Below are 24,091 nucleotides of genomic sequence, written 5' to 3' on the forward strand. Positions count from 1 at the left end.
AATCCCTCAGCTCAGCTGAAGGGGCCACAGTGTTCCACCTTCCCACCAGGCTCTGTGCGCGAGGACAGCCTGGGCTCCAGAAGGCTTCTATGTACAGACAGGGCGGCCAGACACAGGTCAGCTCTTCTTGACCTTGATGAAGATGTGACCCTTCTCCCCACAGCAGTGACTGCTGATCTTTTTGGCTCCCTGGGAGACAGTGTTTGGGGCTGACAGAAAGAGTGCAGCTGCCTCAGGGAACACAGAATCGGAGTTTGTACTGACTGGCTTTGTGTCAACTTGACACAAGCTAGAGTCACCAGAGAGGAAGGCGCCTCAGTTGAGGAAATGCCTCCATGAGATCCAGCTGTAGCGTATTTTCCTAATGAGTGATCCATGAGGGAGGGCCCAGCCCTTGGTGGGTGGTGCCATGCCTGGGCTGGCGGTCCTGGGTTCTATAAGAAAACAAACCTAGCAAGCCAGGGAAGCAAGCCAGTAAGCAGCACCACTGTATGGCCTCTGCATCAGCTCCTGCCTCCAGGTTCCTGCCCTGCTTGAGCTCCTGTCCTGACTTCCTTCAGTGGTGAACAGCAATGTGGAAGTGTAAGTCAAATAAGCCCTTTCCTCCCCAACTTGCTTTTTGGCCATGGTGTTTTGTCGCAGCAATAAGAACCCTAACTAGTTACCTCAGTGAGACCAGACAGATTGGATATGTCCAGGGACTTTTGGGCCAGCCTGAACCTGGCCTGCTTAGGGGCTGGCAATTAGTTTATGATTTTATGTGACATTCTAGAGTGACAATATTTTCAGGTAAAGCAAAATTAAATCCCCAGATAGTCCAACACAAGATAGACAAATGACCCCACCATGGGTGTGAGCAGTCACAGAGCTGGCAGGGAAGGAGGGACGGGCTGAAGGGAGAAGCCTGGGTACTGGGGCATGAGTGGCAGCCCCTAACACTGCCTCTCATCGGACCACAAAATCGCTGCTTGGCTCCAGCTGCCACTGTCTAGGCTGCTGGCATCCTGTGACCCATGAGAACTTCCTTTGTGGCACCCCCAGCTCCCCATCTCTGTCCCACTTTCTATCCTCCACTCCCTAGGCCAAGAATGGCAGAGGAAAGCTGTGTCTAGAGTGGATTGTGGGCCGCAGGGTAAAGACCAAGAATTGATGTTTCTAGTGTGTGACGGGCTCTGAGCCAGGGAAGGAGCCCTCCCTCAGCACCCCAGCTTCCTCCAGGGGAAAAATAAACATGGTGAGGTTTGCCTTGTACTCTCCCTGAACTTGGTAGGTAGCAGAGCAATGTCCAAGGCCCTACAGAATCAGGCCCTGGGACCCTCAGCAACGTCACGTCAACTCACTGTGGGTTGTCACACTGGCGGGTCCTGAACTTTACACCTGTGCCACACGTGCGTGAGCAGGAGCCGAATGGAGTCCAGGCGCCCCAGTTGCCATCTCGTTTGAGGATGTCAGGTGTCAGCCAGATGCAGTGACCTTTAAAGCAATGCTAAGCGAGAGGAAGGTGGGCTGATGAGACGGTTCATTGGGTAAAGACCCTTGCTGCTCACTGACCTGAGTTCCATCCCTGGGACCCACATGGTAGAAGAAGAAAAATGACGACCCCCATGTTGTATTCTGACCTCTGTAACACAAGCCTCGTGCCCCAAATTAAAAACAACAAAAGTAATTACAAAGACAAGATGGCACGCCCTTGACCCATCGCCTACACCAGAGTGGCTGAAGAGGTCTTTGCCCGTCAGTGGGGCAGTGTCTGTGATGGCTGCCCTGGACCATCTCTGAAGGCCTGGGTCTCGGGGCTATAGTATCTGATCTGAGGGTGGAAGAGGGGCTCATAGAGTCTGATCTTCCTGTCCCTAAAGATCAAAGCACTCAAGTCAAACAGGCCGAGCAAAAGAAGAATGGGATGTCCAGGCCCACCCTTCAGGGCCTTGTCCAGCCTGCTCTGAACCACCTGTGCCTGCGGTGTATCATGTTCTCAGGATAAATGCTGCCCCCCCCCCATGCCTGGATGACGATGTAGCAGGAACAACAAGCCAGAGATCTGGAGACATAGATACATATCTATGTAGACTCAGGCTATGGAGGAGGAAGACCAAGAACATAGGAAGCAGAACACTGGAGCGGAAAAAACACTAAATTCCATCGTCTCATCCTTCCCAGGGAAGAAGCTTATAAAACCCTATGAGAAGGTTAAGAAGATTCCAAAATGTAAAACAGTAGATTAGTACTTCAGAACATCAGAATCCAACAAATGCTTTGTTGACTAGAATAAGAAAACATCACTCAAAATAAAGATAATTAACAGCACAATACAAATGACCAAAACTGGAAAACCATCATTTTTTCTACTTGTATATGTGCATATGTGAGCATGTGCATATTGCGTGTATCTGCATGTATGTGGAAAAACACACACATGGCACATGTGAGTATGAGGGTGACGACATGGGTGTACTCGCGTCTGTGTGGGGCTTCAGAGTATGATTGCGGAGCCAGCAAGATGGTTCAGCAAGTAAAAGCACTTGCCACTATGCCTGATAACCTAAGTTTGATCCATGGTATCCACGTGCAGAAGGAGAGCCCTGACCTGAAGCCTGCAGGGGCTGCCATTCTCTGGAGTCTCCCTCTCAGAGCTCTGAGTACGTGGCAAGGACCCCATGTAACGCTGTCAAGTTGGGCAAGCAGACACATGGCCAGCAGTCGCGACCAGGTGATCCCGGCATCTCTTTCCTGGGCTGTGCTTACTCCAGCTCTCCCTGCAAAGCTTCCTTCGCTTAGACACGGTGGGGGAAGAGAGGAACTCACAGACACGCTCCCATCAGCTGGTGGAGGAAGGTAGAACTCACAGGCCAGGAGGGACACTGTGGACTTGATATTTGTGTCCACTCAAATTCATGTGCCAACTAAAGCCTTAATTCCCAGTGTGGTGGTGTGGGGAGGTGGGGCTGAGAGGAGTTCCTTAAGTCATGGCCCTCGCTAAACAGATCCATGTCCTTATCACAAGGGACAAGAGGAATTCACCCACACAGTGACATTCAGGGCTGTGTAGCTCTGACTCACCTTGCCAGGTGCACACATAGTCCCGTCCAGTGGGGGACCCTTCTTTGTCTTGCAAAAGTAAGGGTTGTCGGGGTGACTGCACCACAGCTGTTTGCAGGGGTCAAAGGTCCGGAACTGGAAGAGAATGCCCTTAGTTTATCAGGCTACCCCCCCCTTTAGCAGGCCACCTAGAATGCCACCCCCTCAGCCCCATACTATAACCTGAACTGGCCTGTGAGCATGCCTATGTGGGTGGGTGCTGCAAGCGCCCATGTGATTCTGGGGCCATGAGGACCACGTGCATGCAGTGTGGAGATGACAGTGTCTGGGTATCGCTGGGCCCCCAACTCTCTAACCTGGGAGGCTGCCCGCCTGGTGGAGATTTGACAGGCAGACAGGAGGCAGAATATCTTCTGTGAAAATCAAGTGGGCATCCCTACGGCCCTGGGCAGAAGCAGATGGTGCCTTAAGTGCCGTCGCCGCAGGACCCTGGGGACACTTGCTGTGTCCCTGCACTCACCGCAGTGCACATCATGTAGCCCAGGCCAAAGTCGAATCGACACTGCTCGTTCATGGAATAGTGCAGCCCTGGGAGCTGAGGCAAAGCCGGCCAGTCGTGGGCGAAGGGATCGTCACGCAGGCAGTCATAGGAACTGTAAGGGGACACGTGGGTGCCGCACAACCTTCAGTGTGGAAGCTGAGGTCCTTTCGGGAGTCACTATGGTGGGCAAGACTTTATCACCCTGGTCTTTAGCTGTGATGTCTCAGTTTGCCTCCTCCACAAGTTTGAGATTTCGAGAGCTGGCTAGGGCAGCTTCTGGCCTATTCAGTGTCAGAGTGGGAACCACCCCACCCCCCCAAAAAAGTGGGGTCCTTTCTCAGCACCAGGCTCTCTCACCCATCCCTTGCGTGTCAGGCTAGAGGCCTCAAGGCCTGAGGGTTCGGGTTGGACCCTATTAGAATTGAACCCAAAGAGGGGCCACCCTCGGGGACCCAGGGCGGTACTCACTGCAGGTAGCGGCCGAGCTCCTGCTGGCTGCAGCGGGACCAGTGGAATCGATGGAAGGCAGCCTGGACCAAGGGTGCCATGATGCTGCCCAGCCGTACCTCGTCACCGCAGCGGTTGCCTTGCCCATCATGCTCCATGCCCAGCCTGTGTGGGGAGCAAGGCAGCCTGGCTGGACCCTCGCCTGGCTGCACTGACGAGCAGTATCCCCCGTACCTCAACCAGGAAGGCATTTCTAACAACCACAGCGGGCATCTCTGAGCGTCTCTACTCTGACCCACTTTGACTAGAGTTGTGGAGCCAGAGCCACCCTGTGACGAGGACACCAACAGGCAGGCTCCTCTCCCTGTCCCCAAGGAAGGCCACCGTTTCCTGGATGCACAGTGAGGGCAGGGCTATCTATATCCTAGAGCATTCTGGGTACTCCTGGATACACCCATCAGCTCTGCAAAACCCATTAATACTTACCTGGCTCCAAGATTCAGGGTCTTTACTGATACCTGGAACATGCATATTTGGACAGAGTCCTGGCTTTTTGACCCTGGGCTATCCTCCCTCAGAGCTTTGGCGACCCCAGGACTTGAATGGGATAACAGCACAAGGCCCTTGGCTCCCTTATGGCCCAGAGCTCACTCTGCCTCCTGGTGCTTTTTGTCTTTGATTTGATTTGTTCTGTCAGCAGAAAGCCGAAGCTGACCTCTGGCCAGAATTACAGGAAGACAAGGCTAAGTGGCTTTCCTACATGACTGCCCCTCTCAGGCACAGGGGAAAGTGGTCAGCCCAGAGCAGAGGATCCGATTTCTCCGTACAAGGATGCTCAGGCCACTTACACATGGCCAGTCTCGTGAGCCACCACAAATGCCGAGGAGAAGCCGTCCTCATGGTTCAGGGTGCAGCTGCGGACCGGGTGGCACATCCCCGTGACAGGAGCATAGCCTGGGAAGAGACAGAAGGCGGCTCCAGCCTCCAGGCCTGGAGTCTTATTCCCAGACAGCCCCAGAGAGGATCCATCCCCAGAGCAGTCCTGCAGAATTGACTGCCCCCTGCTGGTGGAACTCAGAAGACACCCGCACTGACAGCAGGCCCCCTGCCCATCCACAGAGCTTGGTGGCCGCTTTGCCTGACACAATCCACAATGCCACTGGCACAGGTCTCTGCTGCGCCTTGTCTGTCACCTAGGCAGCTTCCTGCCTGCTCTCTCTTCCTCACCCTGTGGAATGACTCTGCTTCTTGCTGAGCTTCCCCTGTTACCATTTCCATCCTTCTACGCTGCTGGCTTTCGTGGGTTTTCCTTTGCTTAATACACATAATACACATAAATCATGTGTATATATGATTTATTTCAACCTCCAACCTAATAATAGGCATAAGTATCAATTATGTTGGCTTTATAAACAAGCTTTAAAAATTACGCTGGTGTGTGCATTTGTGTATGTGTGTGTGTGTGTGTGCGTGCGTGCGTGTGTGCATTTGTGTATGTGTGTGTGTGTGCGTGCACACACATAGACACACACACAGGCGCATGTGCAGGAGGGCCACAAAGCCTTTGTGGAGGTCAGAGGACAACTTGCAGGAGTTTCTTCTCTCCTCCCACCATATGGATCCCAGGGATTGAACTCGCGCCCTCTGGCTTGGCAGCAAGTGCCTCTACCAGCTGAGCCATCTCAGCCCAAAGCTTTTATGTCTTCACTCCTTTTCTTATCTGTTCTTCTATCACTTATTAATAGGTGTCTATTGACACCTTCAACCACGTAGTTTGGACAATTACTTTTCTTTTATATCTGTTTGGTTTTATGTAGTTTGAGCCCTTGCGTAAAGAATCACTTGGTAACCTATCTCAGTAGCCAGGGGGAAGAAACAACCCTGAAGCCCGGACTCTGGACACCGTCTCATCTTCAGGCTGTCAGGCCCTATCAGGGTTATCCAGCCATTCCTGACCTTCCTCTGTTCCTTGGGGTGCAGTTGTTTTGTTTGTTTGTTTTGTTTTTTGGGGGGTGAGATGGGGGTCAGGGCCACGATACAGGCTCTGATGGTTTTCTAGAGCCAGAAAGTTGATACGGCCAACCCAGACACTCAGGCAGTTAAGGTAGCCACACCCCCTCTATGTCCTGCCCCTTTTCTCTAGGCTAGCCCCTTGCAGGCCCCAGCTTCTTCTCCAGCATCTGTGGGCACCCAACTAACCTTGCATGCCCGAGGGCCCGAAGTCCTGCCGTGTGAGGAAGATGGCATGATCGTGGTACTCGTCGTGGTCGGTGTCCGGCTTCTGCTGGAGGTAGGCCCAGCGGCAGACATTCTCCAGACTCTGAGAGGGGTTCCCAATCTCAATGAGGCTCATGGACTACAGTGGGTGGAGACAGACAGAAGGATGGGGTTGGCATCTGGCAGATTACTCGGGGTTGAACAGGGAGTTGTGCTGACTGAGTTTAGCCACTGGGGATCTGGTCCAGGACCACTCAGCTTCCTGCTGAGCCCACTCCCATTCAGCCCCCCTCTTCTGAACGGAAGAGAAGGTTCCTGGTCACCCTCGCCTGCACGAGTTTCCACACTGTCAAACGTGAAGTGGGCCTGCAGACTTGTCTCAAGTCTCCCCTGGAGCCAAGCCATCCCTCTACCAAGCTCACTCCTCAGTTAGAAGCAGGACCCCATTAGCCCTAGACTGTTGGATGGGGGGGAAGGCTCCTCATCATGCCCCCCCCCCAGCCCTTCTACAGACAGCTCACAATTGGCAGCTTGCTTCCTCTAGTACTAATGACTGAAGAGACAACATAAGAACACACGCATGTTGAACACAAAGCTTTGGTCTATTAACCAATCTCGGTCTGGCCTACGGACAGGGGAGGCTACCACACCGTAGTCCTAGGGACTGTCAGGCTGCCTTTCCCACTTGCCTCATAGGAGTCAAGCAATTCTGAGGTGTGTTACTGTCAACTGCATCCAAAAGAACTCAGAGCAATGCACTCCGCCTTTGATAGGAAGCATGAGCATTCCAGGCAAGGGCACTGGCTGGCAGGTGAAAGACAGCAGCCAGCTGACCGGCATGCCCTACACCGATGTGGGAAGAGATCTCCGGCCAAGTCTTTGAAGAGACTGGAGAGTCCAGCCAGAAATACACACTCAGGTATTAGGAGCAGCAAGCAGGAGGGGACCAGGACGCGAGGCAGGAGCCAGGTTGACGCAGGGTAAGAGCAAATTGGTCAATACTATGCAGACAGAACCTCTTCCCCCACCGCCAAGAGGTTCTGGGAAGAACTTGAAAACTTGGGTATCTTCAGGGGCCATGTCCACTGAACACTGGCCCATGGCTGGCATTTAAGAAGAGAGGCCCAGGCTTGCCAGACCAGATGTCTCTATCATGAATGTAAAATTTACACGCTCAGTGGGTAAAGTGCCAGCCCAGATCACAAAAACCTGGGTTCAATTCCCAAGCACCTCCCAACCCAATAGTTGGGTTAGCTTGAATGATAATGGCTGGTAGCGGATAGAACAAACCCCCACCCCTCTCCCCAAGTCACTCACTTAAGAACTTCTGAATACAGCAGCTCCTCCCATGGAAGGATCCCCTTCCCACCTTGCAGACAGGGCCCCGACCCTGCAGTGGCCAGAACACCCCCACCACATTGCAGACTGGACACTGGCTGAATGCATCCTTCCCCCAATGCTGGACTCCCATCCTGAGCCTCTGTTGGCAGACAAGGTGATTTCACTGCCGCGGCAGGATAATTTATTGAAATATTGATTTGTGTTTTTGTTCTCGTCTTGTTTTGTTCTCTGTCTGTTCCAAGAAGGCAGACTGCTACCAGCGTTCCCCAGCCCCAAGGGGTTCATGCTATGGGGATAGAGCTCCAGGGGTCTAGGACCCACTTCCTAGCTTTGGAATCCCAAGAAAGATCTCTATAGGGCAGGGTAAAGAGACAGATTTGGGGAGCATTGTCCCAGACAGGAGTTGCACTACAGAGGGGGACCCCAGGAAGGCAGGACTTCAGAAAACAGCAACTATGTTTGTAGTCTGTGAGCCTTGCTGTGCAGGCAGGCACCCCAAGCGACAAGGAGTGGGAAGTACATACATGGCCATCCCTTGACGTCTGCTGGGGGAGTGATTTTAGTACTCCAGCCAATACCACATTGGTAAACGCTCGAGTCGCTTCTATAAAAGGATGCGGCATTTGCATAGAACCTCACGCCTCCTTCTGTATCCTTTAAATCCACTCTAAATGACTTGTACCATGTACCACAGTGTAAGTGCGGAGTGCTGGTTGTTAGACTGATTGTTTAGGGAATAACAACAAGATAAAAGCCTGCATATGTTCAATACAGATGCCATGCTTCCTCCTGATTATCCTCCATCTGTAGTTGGTAGAATTGGCAGAAGCGGAGCTGGGGGTGTGGAGAACCAACTGTATTTTCTCCCAACCTTTCCAAGGTTTGGCCTATCTCGAGCGGGCATCAAGGACCCAAGGGACAGTTTTCCTGTTCTTATAGGGTCTGGAGAATTTGGGGGGTCACAGAGGGCCCTGCCCAAAGGCTAAGTCTGTGCTAAGGCATCAATATTGCATCCAGTGGCAAGGACCAGACCCATGTGCATTCTAGAAAGAGCTGGTTCTTGGGCTGGAGAGATGGCTCAGAGGTTAAGAGCACTGGCTGCTCTTCCAGAGGTCCTGAGTTCAATTCCCAGCAACCACATGGTGGCTCACAACCATCTATGAGACCTGGTGCCCTCTTCTGGCGGGCAGGCATACATGCAGACAGAACATTGTATACATAATAAATAAATAAATGATTAAAAAAAGAAAGAGCTGGTTCTTGCCAGAGAAGATGGGAGTCAGGGAGGGAAAGTCAGAAAGTGTGGCCATTGTACTGTCAGAGGGTTCAACATCTGGGTGTGTAGGAAGACAGGAGCTGTTAGGGCCATGGGGCGGGGGCAATGAGGCAAAGAGAAAGGTGATTTCTGGTTTTGGCAAAGGATGACAGTGGAGACAAGGGGAGGGTGTGTGGGAAGTGCCTGATGGCTTAGCAGGGAGGGTGTGGGATCTGGTCATAGTGCTGGGGGACAGTCTATCATGGAGATGTTCTTTCCTGTACAGTGTGCTTACCTGGTGCAACCTCCTCCCTGCTTCCCGGGGTAAGAATCCAACACATAATGGGTCAGATGCTCTTCCTCCAGGCCAAGGTAAGCTAATAGAACAGCGGCTTAAGGGGCTGGAAAGCCTTAGAAGCAAAAGAACTTTCTGCTTTCTTGGCCCCTTTCCTTCATCCCACTCCCCCAGTCAGCTGCCTTGTCCCACGTGTCCTTAAGAATTCCTCTCAGGACTCTGGAGAGGTGGATCTGTGGTCAACAGCGTGTACTACCCTTGCAGAAAACCTGAGCTTACAACCATCTGTAGCTCTAGCTCCAAGGGACCCTCTGGTCCCTGTGGGAACCCCAACTCTCACTCCTGTACCAACCCCTACCTACCTCTACACACAAACACCTAAGTTTTAAATTTTTTAAAAAGAGCTCTTCTTGAGGCAGCGATATCTGGGACAACTGGGGCAGGCCTGGGAGACACGAGTTGGCTATGGGCAGGGCAAGGTACCCAGAGGCTGTCCAATTGCCTCTGGGTCAGCTGCAGGGACCCTGCTAGAAAACCCTGGGTACCCAGTGGGTGCTGGAAACTCCAGAGTGTTGATCCTGCATACACTGTGTCTTCCTCTATATGCGTACTTATGATAAACTTTGACCCTTGCAGGCACCTTATGGCTTCTCTCCACCCCATCTGCATCGTGGGTATCTATCTACCTCTGCACCCGGGCGAGGTAATGATTCCGTGTCCTGGCAGGACGAGGTGAGACAGCTCCTAATTTCAACAAGGTCGCCCTGAACAGCGAGCAATTTAAACGTTGGGAACTTTTTGTTTCTGGAATTTTCCATTTAATATTTTCACATCACAGATGGCAGGTATTCCGAGTGGAGAGCGAATCCTGCTTCTTACGTCGGGACCTCCGGCGGAAGTCACAAAGGCTGGGAGAGCTGTTTGTCTTGCTGGCCTTGGCCATCTGTCTTCCTCTCTGCTCTGGAAGCGCCCAGCACCCGACTCCTACTCATCTTTGCATCCGTTTTTTTTCTTTTCTAGGAAAATCTTTGTGTACCTGTTCGCAGGTGTGCTGGGGTTGGAACAAGCGAGCAGGAGACAATCCTCAGTGTGTGGGAACCTGACTCTGTAGGCCCGTGGTGCTCTCGCAGTGAGAAGGGCAGGTGCCTGAGGACTGGAGCAGGGGGTGGCACGTGGTGCTACCTGGGAGTGGACTGTGGTATAGCCATTCCCCAAGGCTGAGTGGTAGCTGGAGGGTCTGTCTCCCGATGGAGTGAGGGCTTGCGTCCTGGGGCACGGCTCTTCACAGTGACAACGGTTCCGTAACTCTGACCCCAGTGTGGAGACCCCGGATGGGCCAGGACCACTGTGCCTGCAGTGTGGGGGTGTGGAAACTGGGCCCATGACCCAGGGTATAGAAGTCCTAGTGGGGGAGCAGACCCTCCCCTTACCATCGATGAGTCTAGTCCTCCAAGCATGGAAGAAGAGGGGGTCTCCAACGAGGCTCAATGAATGTCCCACAGGAACCTTAAGTGATCACCCTCCTAGTATGTGTGGGCTTTACTACCCAAAATCCCTGTTTCCTTGCTATAAAGGGCTAAGGCTAGCCCTGTATTGTTCACTGGGCATACATACATGCTTATCACAAAAGGAATGAATGAATGAGTGAATGAATGAATGAACAAAAATAAATATACATACACTGAAGAGTGACACTGGGGCAGGGAGGGAAATACAAAGCCTAGAGGCCGTGGGAACGATAGATGTGTCTAGATGAAGAGGGCTGGAACTCCTAGAAAGGGGTCACCAGTAGGAATGAACCCCTGTGCTGATGGCAACAACCAATTCTCCCTGTGTGCTCATGGCCTTCTGGTTCTTTGAGGCTAAGTCTCTGCATGTATCTCATTTAAATTTCAGAAGTGTCTCAGACATAGGCACTGTTATTATCCTAACTCCCAGATGAGAAACTGTCTCTCATACCATTAAAGCCACTGACTCCCAATCCCACAGGAAGCGGGAGGCGGAACTCAGACAGAAGTTCTGCCCTCCAGGTAATTCCACCTCTAGACAGAAGGCAAAGGAAGGACAGGCTCCAGAGGCAACCACCAGGTGGCGCTGCTGCCACAAGAATGGAGTGTCAAGATCCTGCACGAGGCGGGCAGGCTAACGAGGGAGCGCGGCCTGTTCCTCTTGGCTGGGCTGCAGATCCGACCTGCTCACTTGCCTGTTGGGCAGTGGTAACCCTCTATGCCCCCCACACAGCCTCTGGGGCCTCACCCTAAGCAAACCAATTAAGACTTATGCAGAAAGTTGTATTTCAACCGCTGCCCTCTGACACTTGGGCTGTTTGCGGCGGAAAGCCCTGAAATATTTATGTGCTTCCCTCCTTCAGTCAAGGAGACAGGAAAATGGGATCTGCCGCCTGGAGGCCAGGCTAGGCGCTTGGCAACAGTGAGGCTCTGCAGGCTGGGTGCCGCCACACGTCTGTGAGCACACAGGTCACATGCCCAATCCCGGGGCCGTGGACAGGTATCCTGGAACTGGAGATGTGAAAGCACAGGCGGTGCTCTGTGTTCTTGGATAATTCGACTCCTCTAGGCTACCTGGACACAAAGCGGTTGGGCCCAACCTGAGCACTCAGCCTACAGCTCAGGGGTGTGACCTGTGACAGTGTGGGCAGGGCATATCGTTGGCAATAGTCAGGGTTAATGTCCATCTGTCAGTCTGTGATCACCTGGGAGAGCCACCTGTGAGCATGCCTGTGGGTGACTGTCGTCCACTGAGGTGGGAAGACACACCCACCTTGGTGGCGCCATTTCCAGACTGGAATATTTATGGAGACGGGACCTGAACAGAGCGAAGCGTTGGTTGCTCTTCACTTTTGACTGTTGATGTGACATGACCAGCTACTTCAGATGCTGGCTACTGTACCTTTCCTGCTACCATAACCTGGAACAAAACCCTTCCCCTTAAGTTGCCTTGGTCAGAGTATTTTAGCACAGCCATGGAAAGAAACCAAGACACAGTCCATACCCACAAGTCCTCGTGCTCCTTGTCCACGCTGGCAGTGACCGCGTGGCCCACTCAGTAGCGCTAGTGCTTCAGGCTCCAATATGCCTTCAGCTAGAACATCCCAGAATGTTCTAGCCCCAGGAAGCCTCAGGCTAGCCCTCCCAAACAGGCAGGGAACAGGAAGCACGCACAGGGGTGAGGTTTGCGTTAAAGAGTGTTCACGCCTCAATCTCGGTATTGCTGATGTTGGGGCCTGTTAGCCCCCCTTTCTCTCTGTCTCTGTCTGTCTCTGTCTCTGTCTCTCTGTGTGTAGGGAAAGGGTGTTCTGTGGAGCATCTCCCAAGTTATAACAGCCAAAGAGTTTCTAAACATCACCTTGAGTCCGTGAGTGGGGGACGGAGTGGCAGAGTCGCCCCTGGTTGGCAGCGTTGGCCAGAGGGGAATGTCATGGGGGGTGCATGGGACAGCTCATCCAAGGTCTGTGCCCTTCATCCCACTAGCATGGTAGCATCTGGCTCATCCTCTAGAGACAAAGTGGCTGTGGTGTGTGACCCTCTGAAGCCACATCCCCATTGTCATATGGATGGTTGACAGTGATTATGGGTGTTACCCTTATCATGGGTGGGGGGGATATCTACCAGGATGGCAACAGAATTCCTGAGCCAGCGGGCTGTGCCAGGCTCCCGATAGGATGAGGCTGTGTGTGAGGATTCCCGATCTACTGCCATTCTGAACTTGCAATTCTTGGCCTTCAGAACTATGAGGCACAAACTTCTGTTGCCTATTAAGTATCCATTCTAAGGTGTATTTGTTATAGTGGCTCGAATGGACTCAGACACCCCCCAGTGGCAGTGTCTAGACCTAATACCTTCTCATCTACTATAGACCAAAGGCATCTGGGTGAAGAGGTATACCAAGGATGACTAGGGACTGGCCATTATGCCTTGCCCCACTGGGATACCAGAGGGCCTTTGCCAGGCTAAAATATAGACTGTGCATGACCCTCCAGGTCCCCGATGCAAGGCTGTCTGGAAGAAGCCTCCACTTCTCATCCTGGCCCCACTGTGACGGCACAGGTGATATCTTGGGACACATGGCAAGAACACAGTGGTGCCGCTGACCCAAGGCTTGCTGTGGAGTCCATCCTCACAGGGTGTCTCTTCCGCCTTCTCCTGACAGACAAGGCATGTCTGACCTTTCACCTCGAATGCTGACCAAGTCCAACAAGCACCCCATGCTTTTGTGTTGGCCTTCACAAGACACCTTATGTCCTCGGAATGTCCCCAAGTCTCTCACCTCCATTCCCTTTGATTTCCATCATCCAAGGAAATATTTAAAATGAGAACACTTGAGTAGCTTTGGTTCCTTCTCAAAAAATCAATTGAAAAGCCAGTTGCTATGCAACCCACGAGTGCGGCTGATGCTCTGCTCCCTGGCTGGTGGCATATTGTGTAAAATATGATAATCTCTTTTCTCCTGATTTTTTTCAAAGAAATGGAGAAAAATGTTGTTTTAGGAAAAACTTGAGATAACTCGGAGGCCTCCCATACGCTGGAGATAAACAACACGCCACTCGCGTTCGCATTGCCAATTTTACCCCTACTGGAGCCTAGTGGGACCTGGGACTAGGTGGGAAGGGACCAGGAGAAGGAACGTGGCACATTTCCAGTACGATTAGGGATGAATAGTAGGAACCGTGGGCCCGAACCACTTTCTGCCAAAGACCAGGTGATGGATTCACACCCCAGAGTGTATTCTGACTGTGGTAGACACAGCCTAGGACCTCCTGGCTGCAGCCACCTTGCTTTTGTGGGGCTTAAATTCTTCCAAGAGAGGAAGCCTTTTTATTAGTGACCTGTCCCATTGCTGGGACAAAATGCCTGGCAAAGGCAACTTAAAGGAGGAGGGGTCGATTTTGGCTTTCAGGTCAAAGATGCATGGTCATGGCAGGAATGTAGGGCAGCTGGTCACGTGACATCCACAATCCAGAAATTCCAGCTGCTTTCAGTCCAGGACCCCAGGCTACGTAATGGCATCACCCACCTTCCAACTGCACTTAACCAAATCTAGAGAATCCCAGAAACTTGTTTCCATAGTGAATCCAAATCCTACTCCCTAGCAGGAACCCAGAGGTCCCATGCAGAGTGGCTTCCCAGAGTTCATCTGTTACTGTGAACCATATCCATCCCTAGGGTCCCATCTAGCAGCCCAGCTTTGTTTTCCCCATTACTGGATTAGGGTGAGGGTAGGGGCAACAGACGCTGAGTCTCATGACCCTCTGGTCTCTTCCTGGCCACTCTATCCAAGGTCTGACCCACCTCATGGTGTTAACTTTGTGCTGGGCATCTTGTGTGTCACGAGACAAGGAGCAGCTGTGTTGCTCTCTGGGATATTCCTGCACATCCCAGAATGCACCGGGAGGCCAGAGCTCCTGAATTCAGAGTTCATCTGCTACAGCCACGGCGCCCTTTGGAAACCCCAACACAGAACTCGCCCCCAGAGCGACACAGGACAGTCTGTGACCTGTGACCGCAGACGCCGCCTGCACAACATAAATGCAGAAAGAGAAACTCTCATAAGTAACCGGAGGGAGTGAGATTCTCTGGAAATTTATGGCGTTTAATCACTAAAAAGAAAACAGGGATTTTTTTTTTTAATATCTTGGGCTCAGCCACATTTGCCTTCCCTAATAATTCATCTGCAGGAGTTATTGGTGTGCGATCAAGCAGGGCTAGAGGCTAGATTCCTGCTTGGTCGGGCTCTGTGGGCCCTGCCAGCTGCCCAGAAATGGAGCAACCCTGTCCTGTGTGGCCTGTGGTCCAGAGGGTACACAGCCTTCCCTTGCAGATGCCGCTTCTGCTCCTGCAGCCTGGGGCTGTTTGTCCGCAGCCAAGCACCAAGCCTCTTGCTGTTTAGCTCAACACTGTTCCCCAAGGGGTCTGTTAAAGTTGAGGTATCCTTGGAGTGGCAGAACTGTCTGGAGGAGGAGCCTCATGGGAGGAAGTTAGGTCAGCGGGGGCCATGCCCTAGGAAAGGATGTGGTGGCATCAGCTTCTCTCTTTGCTCCCAGCTTCTCCACAGCTTTATCCTGGGGGCGAATTCCCATCGCTTGCTCCACAGTCCTCACGCTGTTGCGTCGTGAAAGGTTCCAAAGTCACAGGTTGAGCAGCTATGGTCTGAAACTCCTGAAATCACATCCACGTGTGTGAGTGTCCGTGGGCAAATGTGCACCATGCACATGCCATGTTCATGCAAGGACCCACAGAGGCCAGACAAGGGAGAAGACGTCCCTGGAACTGGAGTCTCGCTCAGCTGTCAGTCATTCTGTAGACCCTGGGAACCGAACCTAGTCCTCTGCAGTAGTAAGAACTTTTAACCTTTCAGCCATCTCTCCAGCCTGGCTGCCAGGAACTTTGCTCTCTAAATTAGCTCTCCTCCACAGGCGTTGTCGGGTCACAATGTTTGCAGGTGGAATTTCAATCAAAGTCAGACAGCCTGTATGATGGTGGTTCCCTGTGCTGATATCACCTAGTGACATCACAGCTATCTTAATTTAGTCCACTGTGAGGTCAGCACAATGGCAAAGTGTCTGCTTACACATTCCTCGGGATCTGTGCCCACTGAGTGATCAGACTGTCTGTCTTTATCATTAAAGTTTCACTCCATGGATTTTACCATTGATTCTCTTGGGCTTTAACAGGAAAAAAAAAAAACTAACTTTGTCTGCTCTTTGCAGATATTAGTTTCTCATCATTTAAATCTAAGAAAAAATTTAGAATCACAGTAAGAGAACCACTTATGTATCAATAAACATGTATCTTGATTATTTACACTTGAGTGTGTATGTGAGAATGTGTTGTGGTGTTTGTGTGTGGTGAGTGTGTGTAGTGAATGTGTGTGTGTGTGTGTGTGTGTGTATGTGTGTGTGATATACATAGGGAGGCAGGAGGTCAATGTTGGGCTTCTTCCTCAATTCTCTCCACCTTATTTTTGAGTCCGGGTCCATTCCTGGCCCTGGATATCCTTGATCCAGCTTCGCTGGCCACTGATATCCAGGGATTCTCCTGTATCTGCTACCCCATGCTGGGGTTATAGATACAGCCCACCATGACCAGATTGCTTATAGACAAATGCTAGGGATCCAAATCCAGGTCCTCGTGTTTGCATAGATGGGCCCACTTGTTGCTGGTTTTACTGCCACTGCCTCCTAGGTGGCATTTTTCAAAACAAGTTCTGTGGAATGTCACTGTCTGGAGGAAAGGATCCCACAGCGAAACAGGTCTGAATAACGGCAGGTACCAATGTATTGCATAGAGCTTTGCAGCCATGCTCCAAAATCCCTGGGCCGTGCTGCCACGGTGAGCACCTGTTTCCCGTTGCTCTAGGAGCACCATCCATGCTCACTACCTGCGTAAGTATCTATTGTCATCCAGCTGTACAGAACATCACCAGGGAAACTTGCTTCTTTTCCCGCCTTTAAATAAAACGTTGGCAGTCTACCTATCATCTCTCAGGACTCTCTCCAAACGTTAAGAACAAGAGACCCTCCCATGTTCCATGCCCCAGTCACCCACGCTCTGCCCATCTGCCTTCACTTCACCTAGGGTCTTTCTCAGCTGCCACCACGCATGGACCACTCCCCTGTGCAAACAATTCTCGTCTCCATCTCTACACTCCAGGTTTTCCTAGGATTCCAGGCCCATATGCTAGTCCATCCTGGCCACCGCGACTGGGCCACCAAGCACCCGGCACCGCTCAGCTGAACTCACGAGCTTCTCCTTACAGCCACAGCTCACCTTGTGTTTTCTGTCTTGGGTATCTCAATCAGCCTTTCCATACTGTGATGACATGCTTTGTAAACAGAAAAGGTTAGCTTAGTTCATTGCTTTGGGAGGTTCAACCGCCAAGAGCCTTGCTGATATGTTCTCTGATGAGGATGGCACACCAAGGCGGGAACCAGTGGCCACATCTCTACTGGGAGCAGAGGCAGACAGCAGGCAGCACCCTGCACCCCCTTTAGAGAGCAAACTCCAATGACCAAAAGGCCGCCTACATCCCATCGGTCCCACAGCCTCAGGTAGTGCCACCTGAGGACCAACATTTTGGTATTGGGACTTCAGGCGACAATGCGTGAACCGCAGCAGTCCAACATCATCTACCTGGCTGAGTGTATCTCTACCTGCGCCCACCTAGCACCCAGGGGCTCTCAATGTGGCCTCCCAACACGCTTTTTATCTGCCTTCCTTTCTCCACCATTGAGGCCGTGTTCAAATCTACACATCTTCCCCTTAATGACAACAGTGTCCCCAGGGCAGGGACCCTGTTAGAGATGCAAACTGGATCAGGTCCCTCTAAGAAAGCCAAACTCCATGGCAGAGACGTACGGAGCCCTGTGCCATGGTCTGGCTTTCATTTATTTATTTTTGAGACAGGGGCTCATGTATCCCAGGCTGGTCTTGAACTCACTACGTAGCCAAGGATGACTGTAAACTCCTGATCCTCCAGCCTCCAATCTAACTCATTGTTTATGATTATGGGTGTATGCCAAACCCCATCTCCACCCCTGTGCATACACAGCTGGAGACTAAGCCCAGGGCACATCAGGCAAGCACTCTACCAAACAAGCTACATCCTTAGCCCTGATCTGGATTTTTACATTTGTTTGTTTATTTATGTGTGTGTAAGAGAATGTGTATGTACATATGTGTGTATGTGTGCCTCTGTACATATGTAGGCCAGATGGGGATGCTAGTGTCTTCCTATCTTATTATCTGTCTAGTCCATTAAAGTAAAGTCAGTCTCTCTCTCTCTCTCTCTCTCTCTCTCTCTCTCTCTCTCTCTCTCTCTTTCTCTCTCTCTCCCCTCCCTCCCTGTCTCTATATCTATTTTATATCTCTCTGTCTCTCTATCTCATATCTCTCTCTGTCTCCATCTCTCTCTGTATCGCTCTCTCTCTCCTTCCCTCCTCTCTTCCTCGCTCTATAAGATTGCCAGAAAACCCCAGCAGCCTTCCTGTCTCCATCCCCTTGGAGTTGGGGGTTCAAGCATTTGCACACACATTCAGCTTATTATGTGCTAATTTGATGTCTAAACTCTGGTCCTCATAGTTGCCAAGTGATCTTAACCCCGAACCATCTCTTTAGCCTCATGTCAGCATCGGCATCTGCTACCTCCATCCTGGCATTCTTTTCTCCACTCTGCTAACCTCTCTCCTTCCAGCACAGAGCTGGAAGGCTTACCCGTATTCAGCATCCACACTAGGAGACAGACAGACGCTCTTGAGGCCTGAGAAGATTTATGGCTTTTCGGTACAGTTCAACAACGAAACTTGCAGTTTTTAAACTTTTCCTCTTAAGTAGTATGGTGGGGACCACACAGGGACTGAAAACTGTCCCTGTTGCCCAGATCAACCTGTGGAAGGCTTTCCCCCCTTTCTGAACAGATAATATGTGCCATAAAAACAGGGGAGAATGGAGAACATTATGAAAAAACTCACACCCAATCAAAAAGCAGAGTTGTAGAACCCCGTCCCCATGGGCATGTCTGTGAAACTCCACACCTAAGACTCAGGGAACATCACAGAAGAGGGGGCTAAAAGATGGCAAGAGCCAGAGGATCAGAAATTTGCCACGAGACTGTGTCTCCTGGTAATTTCAGGAGCGCCCATGAAGTCTCACCAACACGGCTGTGCAAACACGAGCTAAGCAGTGTTGAGGACCAACAGAGATGCTGAGCCTCAGCCCACGCAAAGAGCTCCAGGCAACTGCAGGATGCTGAGAGCAGGAGAAATGTCTTCCCCGGGAAGAGCACACCAAGTGCTTAGCTAAATGGTCAGCCTCATAACACACACACACACACACATTATATATAATGTGTGTATCATCATTCAGACTGAGCAGTCTATAGTTAGGAATATATATGTATCTACATATATGCATCTAACACTTAATGAAAAGGAGCCAATGAGTTTGAAAGACAGCAAGGAGGGATATATGGAAATGTTTGGAGGGAGACAAAGGAAGGAGGAAATGATTTGATTATAATCTCAAAAATAAACTTTCAAAAAGGTAAAAAAAAATAAATGCGTACAAAATTAAAGTCGATTTCATTTGAAAAGCAAAAGCGGGGATACATCAAGAACCTCACCATTTCTGGCTTGAGTGAGAGATGTTTGCTGATGTCTCACTCATTTCAAGACATATTAGGCAAGGAGAACATGACACAACGCATGTTCGTGTATTTTGAAATCAGCCTCTTTCCGTGTCTGTGCTCAGTGCGACTCTGCGCCATGGCTGTCAAAGGCAGCATGTCTACGAAGGAGTATGGGTCCGCTTTCCCAACTAAACAGAGGGAATCTCATTGCCATCCTTTCTGCCAAAGGCCTGAACTTAGCCAGACAGTAGAGGAAATGGGCCAGAATGGAAGAGCTGGAGTGACCCAGGCTGGGGAAGTAGGGCTGGTCACAGTCGATCACTGAGGGACGTCAGGGCAGGTACTTAGGAAGGGACCTGGAGACAGGAACTTAAGCGGAGGCCAAGGAGGAACACTGCTTAATGACTTAACTCTTCGTGACTTGTTAAGCTTGACTTCTTATACTGTCTGGGACATCCTGTACAGGGGTGGCAGGCTGGACCCTCCTGTAGCGATCATGTATCCAAAGAAATGCCCTATACACTTGCCTGTAGGCCAATCTTATAAAGACCTTTCCTTGGCTGAGGTTCCCTCTTTCCAGATCATCCTGGATTGTGTCAAGGTGACAAAAAACTAATCAATACAAGACTGTTAGGGGTGCACACAGCATAGCAGAATCTCCCCACATCTTCCTGGTAGAGTTGACAGCCCTCAGGAGAAGTGTGACGTAGGTTTCAACACAGCTGTCACACAGCAACCTGGATGAGAGGGCTTTGTTTCAGCCCTTCCTCCCACCCTGGACACCCAAATCCATGGCTGCACAAGTCCCTTACCAAACCAAGTCATCGGCAACTGCCATTCTAATATTCTTCCCAGTCAATTTTAAAAAGTGTTTTCAAGGGCTGGGGTTATATCTCAATTGGTAGAGGGCTTGCTTAGCATGCTCAAAATCCTGGATTCAGTCCCTAGCACCACATAAAAATGGGGGCTAGCACACACCTGCAACCTGAACACTTGAGAGATGTAAGCTGACAGATCAGAAGTGCAAGGTCATCCTTGGCTACATAGTGAATTTAAGGCTAGCCTGGGCTATGCGAGAACCTGTCGACCACAAAACAAAGCTTTTTTGAAGTGGTCCAGTTTTTTTTTTAAGTTTGTAAGTATTCTATTCTCACTTATGATCAGACTCGGGGCGCTTCACTGGAAAAAACTGTGGGAAAGGCTTTAGTTTATAGTTATAGAAAATTCGCCAACATTTTCGTCATGGCTTAAACACTTGCACCATTTTAAAGCGTTCTCCAATAGCACAGAGACACAGCCTTCTGACGACAAGGACAAATGACATCATAACTCCACTCTCGTTCTGTCCCTGCCACCGCTATGACTCTGAACATGCAGCTTTACAGACCGTGAGCTCAGTACTAAACATCCTCCCAGCCAGCTCTCAGCCCATCGCTCCCTTCGGCCTAACGACTTCTCCGGAACGCCGTGTGTGAGCTGAAATAAATCCTTTCCTAAATGGCATTTTGTCAGGGTAAGAAGAGTAACTGCCACCCTCCAGGACTGCAGGGGGCAAGAGCTCGGCATTCAAGAGCAGAGAGACCTGTTAGAGCTAAAGGTAGGAGGTCTGATGAGGAGAGATGGATGGAGGGCCCTCGAGCCAAGAATCCCTGAGAACTCTGATGGCAGCAACATGGAGAGATACAGCAAATCATTTGAGTGTGTTTCTGGTAATATGGAACCGGGATCCCCTCAAAGACAGAATTCTGGTCTCTCTGCAGTGGTAGGGCCTACTGGTCTGTTGGCCTTACTACACTGAATAACCACTGAATAATTTGTGATTTAAAGCAAAGACTCACAGGCCATTGGTGGAGAGTACAGGGAGCCTGTGGGGGGTTGAAGCTCACAGTTTCTTGCTTGTTATAGGATCATAGGGTGCCCAGGGAAGGGCAAGGTGGTATGGGAGAGCACATACGGTTTTTGTGACAGGTTTTTGTTTCTCTGTGTAGCTTTGGAGATCAGGCTGGCCTCTAACTCACAGCGATCTGCCTGCCTCTGCCTCCTGAGTGCTGGGATTAAAGGTGTGTGCCACCACCTGGCTGAGAGCGAGCAATATTAAAGAAGGGCCAAACCTTATCTTCAGGGCCCATTCATCCCAGAGAGAGGAGGGGTATCAGACAGGAGGACTCACCTTCTCGTGGCCCAGAGAGAGGAGGGTATAGGACGGACAGGAGGACTCACCTTCTCGTGGCTCAGAAGGATGATCCTCACCAGCACAACATTGATGTGGGCCCCCAGGGACTCGTCATGGTAGATTTCATTGACCTGAAAGACAGCCAGGGAGATATCAGCAGGAACCAAGGGCCAAAGACCTGCTCTGGCTGTACGCCAGGCATCTTGTCCCTAAGCCCCCAGGAAGGAACCCAGGGGCCCTGCCTGTCTCTTCCTCTCTGCATACTTACCTCTGACATTCCATCAACTCTAAACTGCCTCTTGATCTGTCCCTCTGTGGCCCTCCCTGGCCTTAGCAGCTCCTACCACCTGCCTGGATTTCTGCAGTGGCCTTCTCAGACATCCTACTTCTGGGCCCATAGTCCTCAACTCGGAGCTGAACCTGGACCAGAGAATTCACTCCCTGGAGCATGGCGTTCCCTCCAGAAGGAATGACAACTGTCAGAGTGTAAGCCATTCCTGGTTGGTGTTGCTCTGTGAAATGTCACCTGTGCACACTGCTACAATCCACACTTTGCATCCTACAAACTCTGTCCAAGGATTCCACCAACCCAAGATCAAAAGTATTTGGGGAAAAATGTACAGATAATATACAGACTTTTTCCCCCCTTGTCATTTCCCCCTGAACAATACAATAAGCAGTTACAAGGCATTTGTGCCTTATAGGGTGCTATAAGTGATGTGGAGCTCACTCGATGCACATGGGAGTGTGGGTGGAGGTTAAACACAAACGCCACACATTACTCCGGGGACTTGAACACCTAAAAGGTAGGTGTTCTGAAACTGAGCCTTTCGGATGCCGAAAGATGCTGCACTTGGAAAGGTGGACCACTTTGGACCCAGGACTTGTTCTACCTTTATCCTGCTAACAGGGAGCAGTTATCACTGAGTCTCTCACTCTGCCTGCCTTGTTCTACATCATGCCTGTCATGGTCTTTTTTTCACATTTTGAGGACTGTTTTGTTTTTGTTTATTCTTCTTTTTACACTTAAAACACTATTCTGGGGGCTGGGCAGATAGCTTAGTGGGAGGACCTGAGTTCAAACCCCAAATGCCCATGTGAAAAATGGTCTTGCCTGTACTTGTTAACCCCAGTGCTGGAAGGGGGGCGGTGTTTGCAGACAGGAGGATCCCTATGACTCACAGCTGCCAGCCTAGCTCCAGGTTCAGAGAGAAATCCCTATCTCAAGGGAACAGCGTGAAGAGTAGGAGGGGAACTCCCAGTGTCTTCCTCTGGCTTCCGTGGCACCCAGGCATGTGTACCTCCACACATGTGAGCAATGTGTAGAATAAATAAAAAAACATTATCCTTATCAGGTATCTTTAGGCATCTCCAGATGCCCACAATATAAAAGGGCAGGAAGACAAACACGCATGATCTATAGCACGGCTATCAACATCTAGAAACACATGCTAGGTTAACCTCAGGCTCAGGGCTGTTACCATGAGGTCACATGCAGAACTTTCTGGAACAGCGCTCATTGCCCCTTTCTTCACTGGCTGAGCAAATGATGTTCCTTCACCCCATCCTGGAAGGGCCCCTCAGGGTCAGACCTGCTCCTGTGGAGAACTGGTACCCCCATCGTAAGTTCCACTGTGATGTGCACTAGAACATTTGTTTAACTAGGTAAAGATGTGTTGCTGTTTCAAAAAAAAAAAAAAAAGAAAACCAAAAGGATATGGCTCCTTTAAGAGGTTCTGCCATACAGCGAGCACTTGAGTAGCCGGCACATTAAGTAGAAACAACGAGCTAATAAAAACACCTGCCACAGTACCAGTACCAACTACCTAGAACTGGCGCAGTTAAATGCAGCTCCCAGTTGAATGCGGCTCTCGGCCAGGCGCAGGGGTGTAAGCCTGGCTTTCACAGACCTGAGGGCGGGGGCAGCCAGCCAGGGAGCAGCCAGGGGCTAGCTAGCCAGGTAGGGGTCAGCCAGTCAGCCAGACATAGAGGAAGGACAGAAGTAGGACATACAGAAGGAAAGAAAGGTAAAAAGCCTCGAGGCAAAACACAGATGAAGAGAAACAGGTTAAATTAAGTAATAAGAGCTAGTGGGACAAGCATACGAAAACACCGAGCATTCATAACTAATAAGCTTCCGGGTCATGATCTGGGAACTGGTGGTCCGAGAAAGCCTGCTACATACACCACTGCCTCAGCTTTGCCTCAGACTGTGTTTTCACTCCTTGTATGCCCCTCCCCCAGCCCTAGAGCAGAGCATCTAGTGGCCAGCAAACACTTGTTGAAAGATGAAAACCGGTGGTCACATGCTGTCTGTAGGCAGGCTGGGCCCAGAGACTGCCCATGAGGCCCTCCATGGGCAAGCAGACATGGCTAAACTGCACTAGCGTGCACCCCAATTTTCAGATGTTCTTACTGGAGCAACTGTAATTGCTCTCTCTCTAAACAGCGGGAAGATGCCTCGGGAATCTGAGCAGAATAAGGAAAATCAAATCATCATGGTGATGGATGGGATGGAGGCAGACACAGGGCTTGTGAGACACATGGCCCAGTGGCTGCTGTTGTCACCACAGCTGCGGATAAAGATGGCACCAATCAGAGCACAGAGCTAACAAGCTCACTGGTCCCCAACCAATGCCA

General features: G+C 50.8%; 1 protein-coding gene across 1 annotated transcript in view; it reads right to left on the reverse strand.

Annotated features, from left to right (window-relative positions):
• Adamts2 (ADAM metallopeptidase with thrombospondin type 1 motif 2) overlaps nucleotides 1-24,091 on the reverse strand; it is a 195,548-nt gene that overhangs the window by 21,740 nt on the left and 149,717 nt on the right. Inside the window, exons 5-11 of the mRNA XM_013347440.2 lie at nucleotides 21,499-21,582; nucleotides 6,227-6,383; nucleotides 4,876-4,981; nucleotides 4,049-4,192; nucleotides 3,560-3,692; nucleotides 3,061-3,174; nucleotides 1,341-1,486 (exon numbers count right to left, since the gene is read on the reverse strand). Of these exons, the coding sequence (XP_013202894.2) occupies nucleotides 1,341-1,486; nucleotides 3,061-3,174; nucleotides 3,560-3,692; nucleotides 4,049-4,192; nucleotides 4,876-4,981; nucleotides 6,227-6,383; nucleotides 21,499-21,582 (884 nt within the window). The remainder of the gene's footprint in view (nucleotides 1-1,340; nucleotides 1,487-3,060; nucleotides 3,175-3,559; nucleotides 3,693-4,048; nucleotides 4,193-4,875; nucleotides 4,982-6,226; nucleotides 6,384-21,498; nucleotides 21,583-24,091) is intronic.

The sequence above is a fragment of the Microtus ochrogaster genome, chromosome 7 (assembly GCF_000317375.1).
Source record: "Microtus ochrogaster isolate Prairie Vole_2 chromosome 7, MicOch1.0, whole genome shotgun sequence".
Lineage (NCBI taxonomy): Eukaryota > Metazoa > Chordata > Mammalia > Rodentia > Cricetidae > Microtus > Microtus ochrogaster.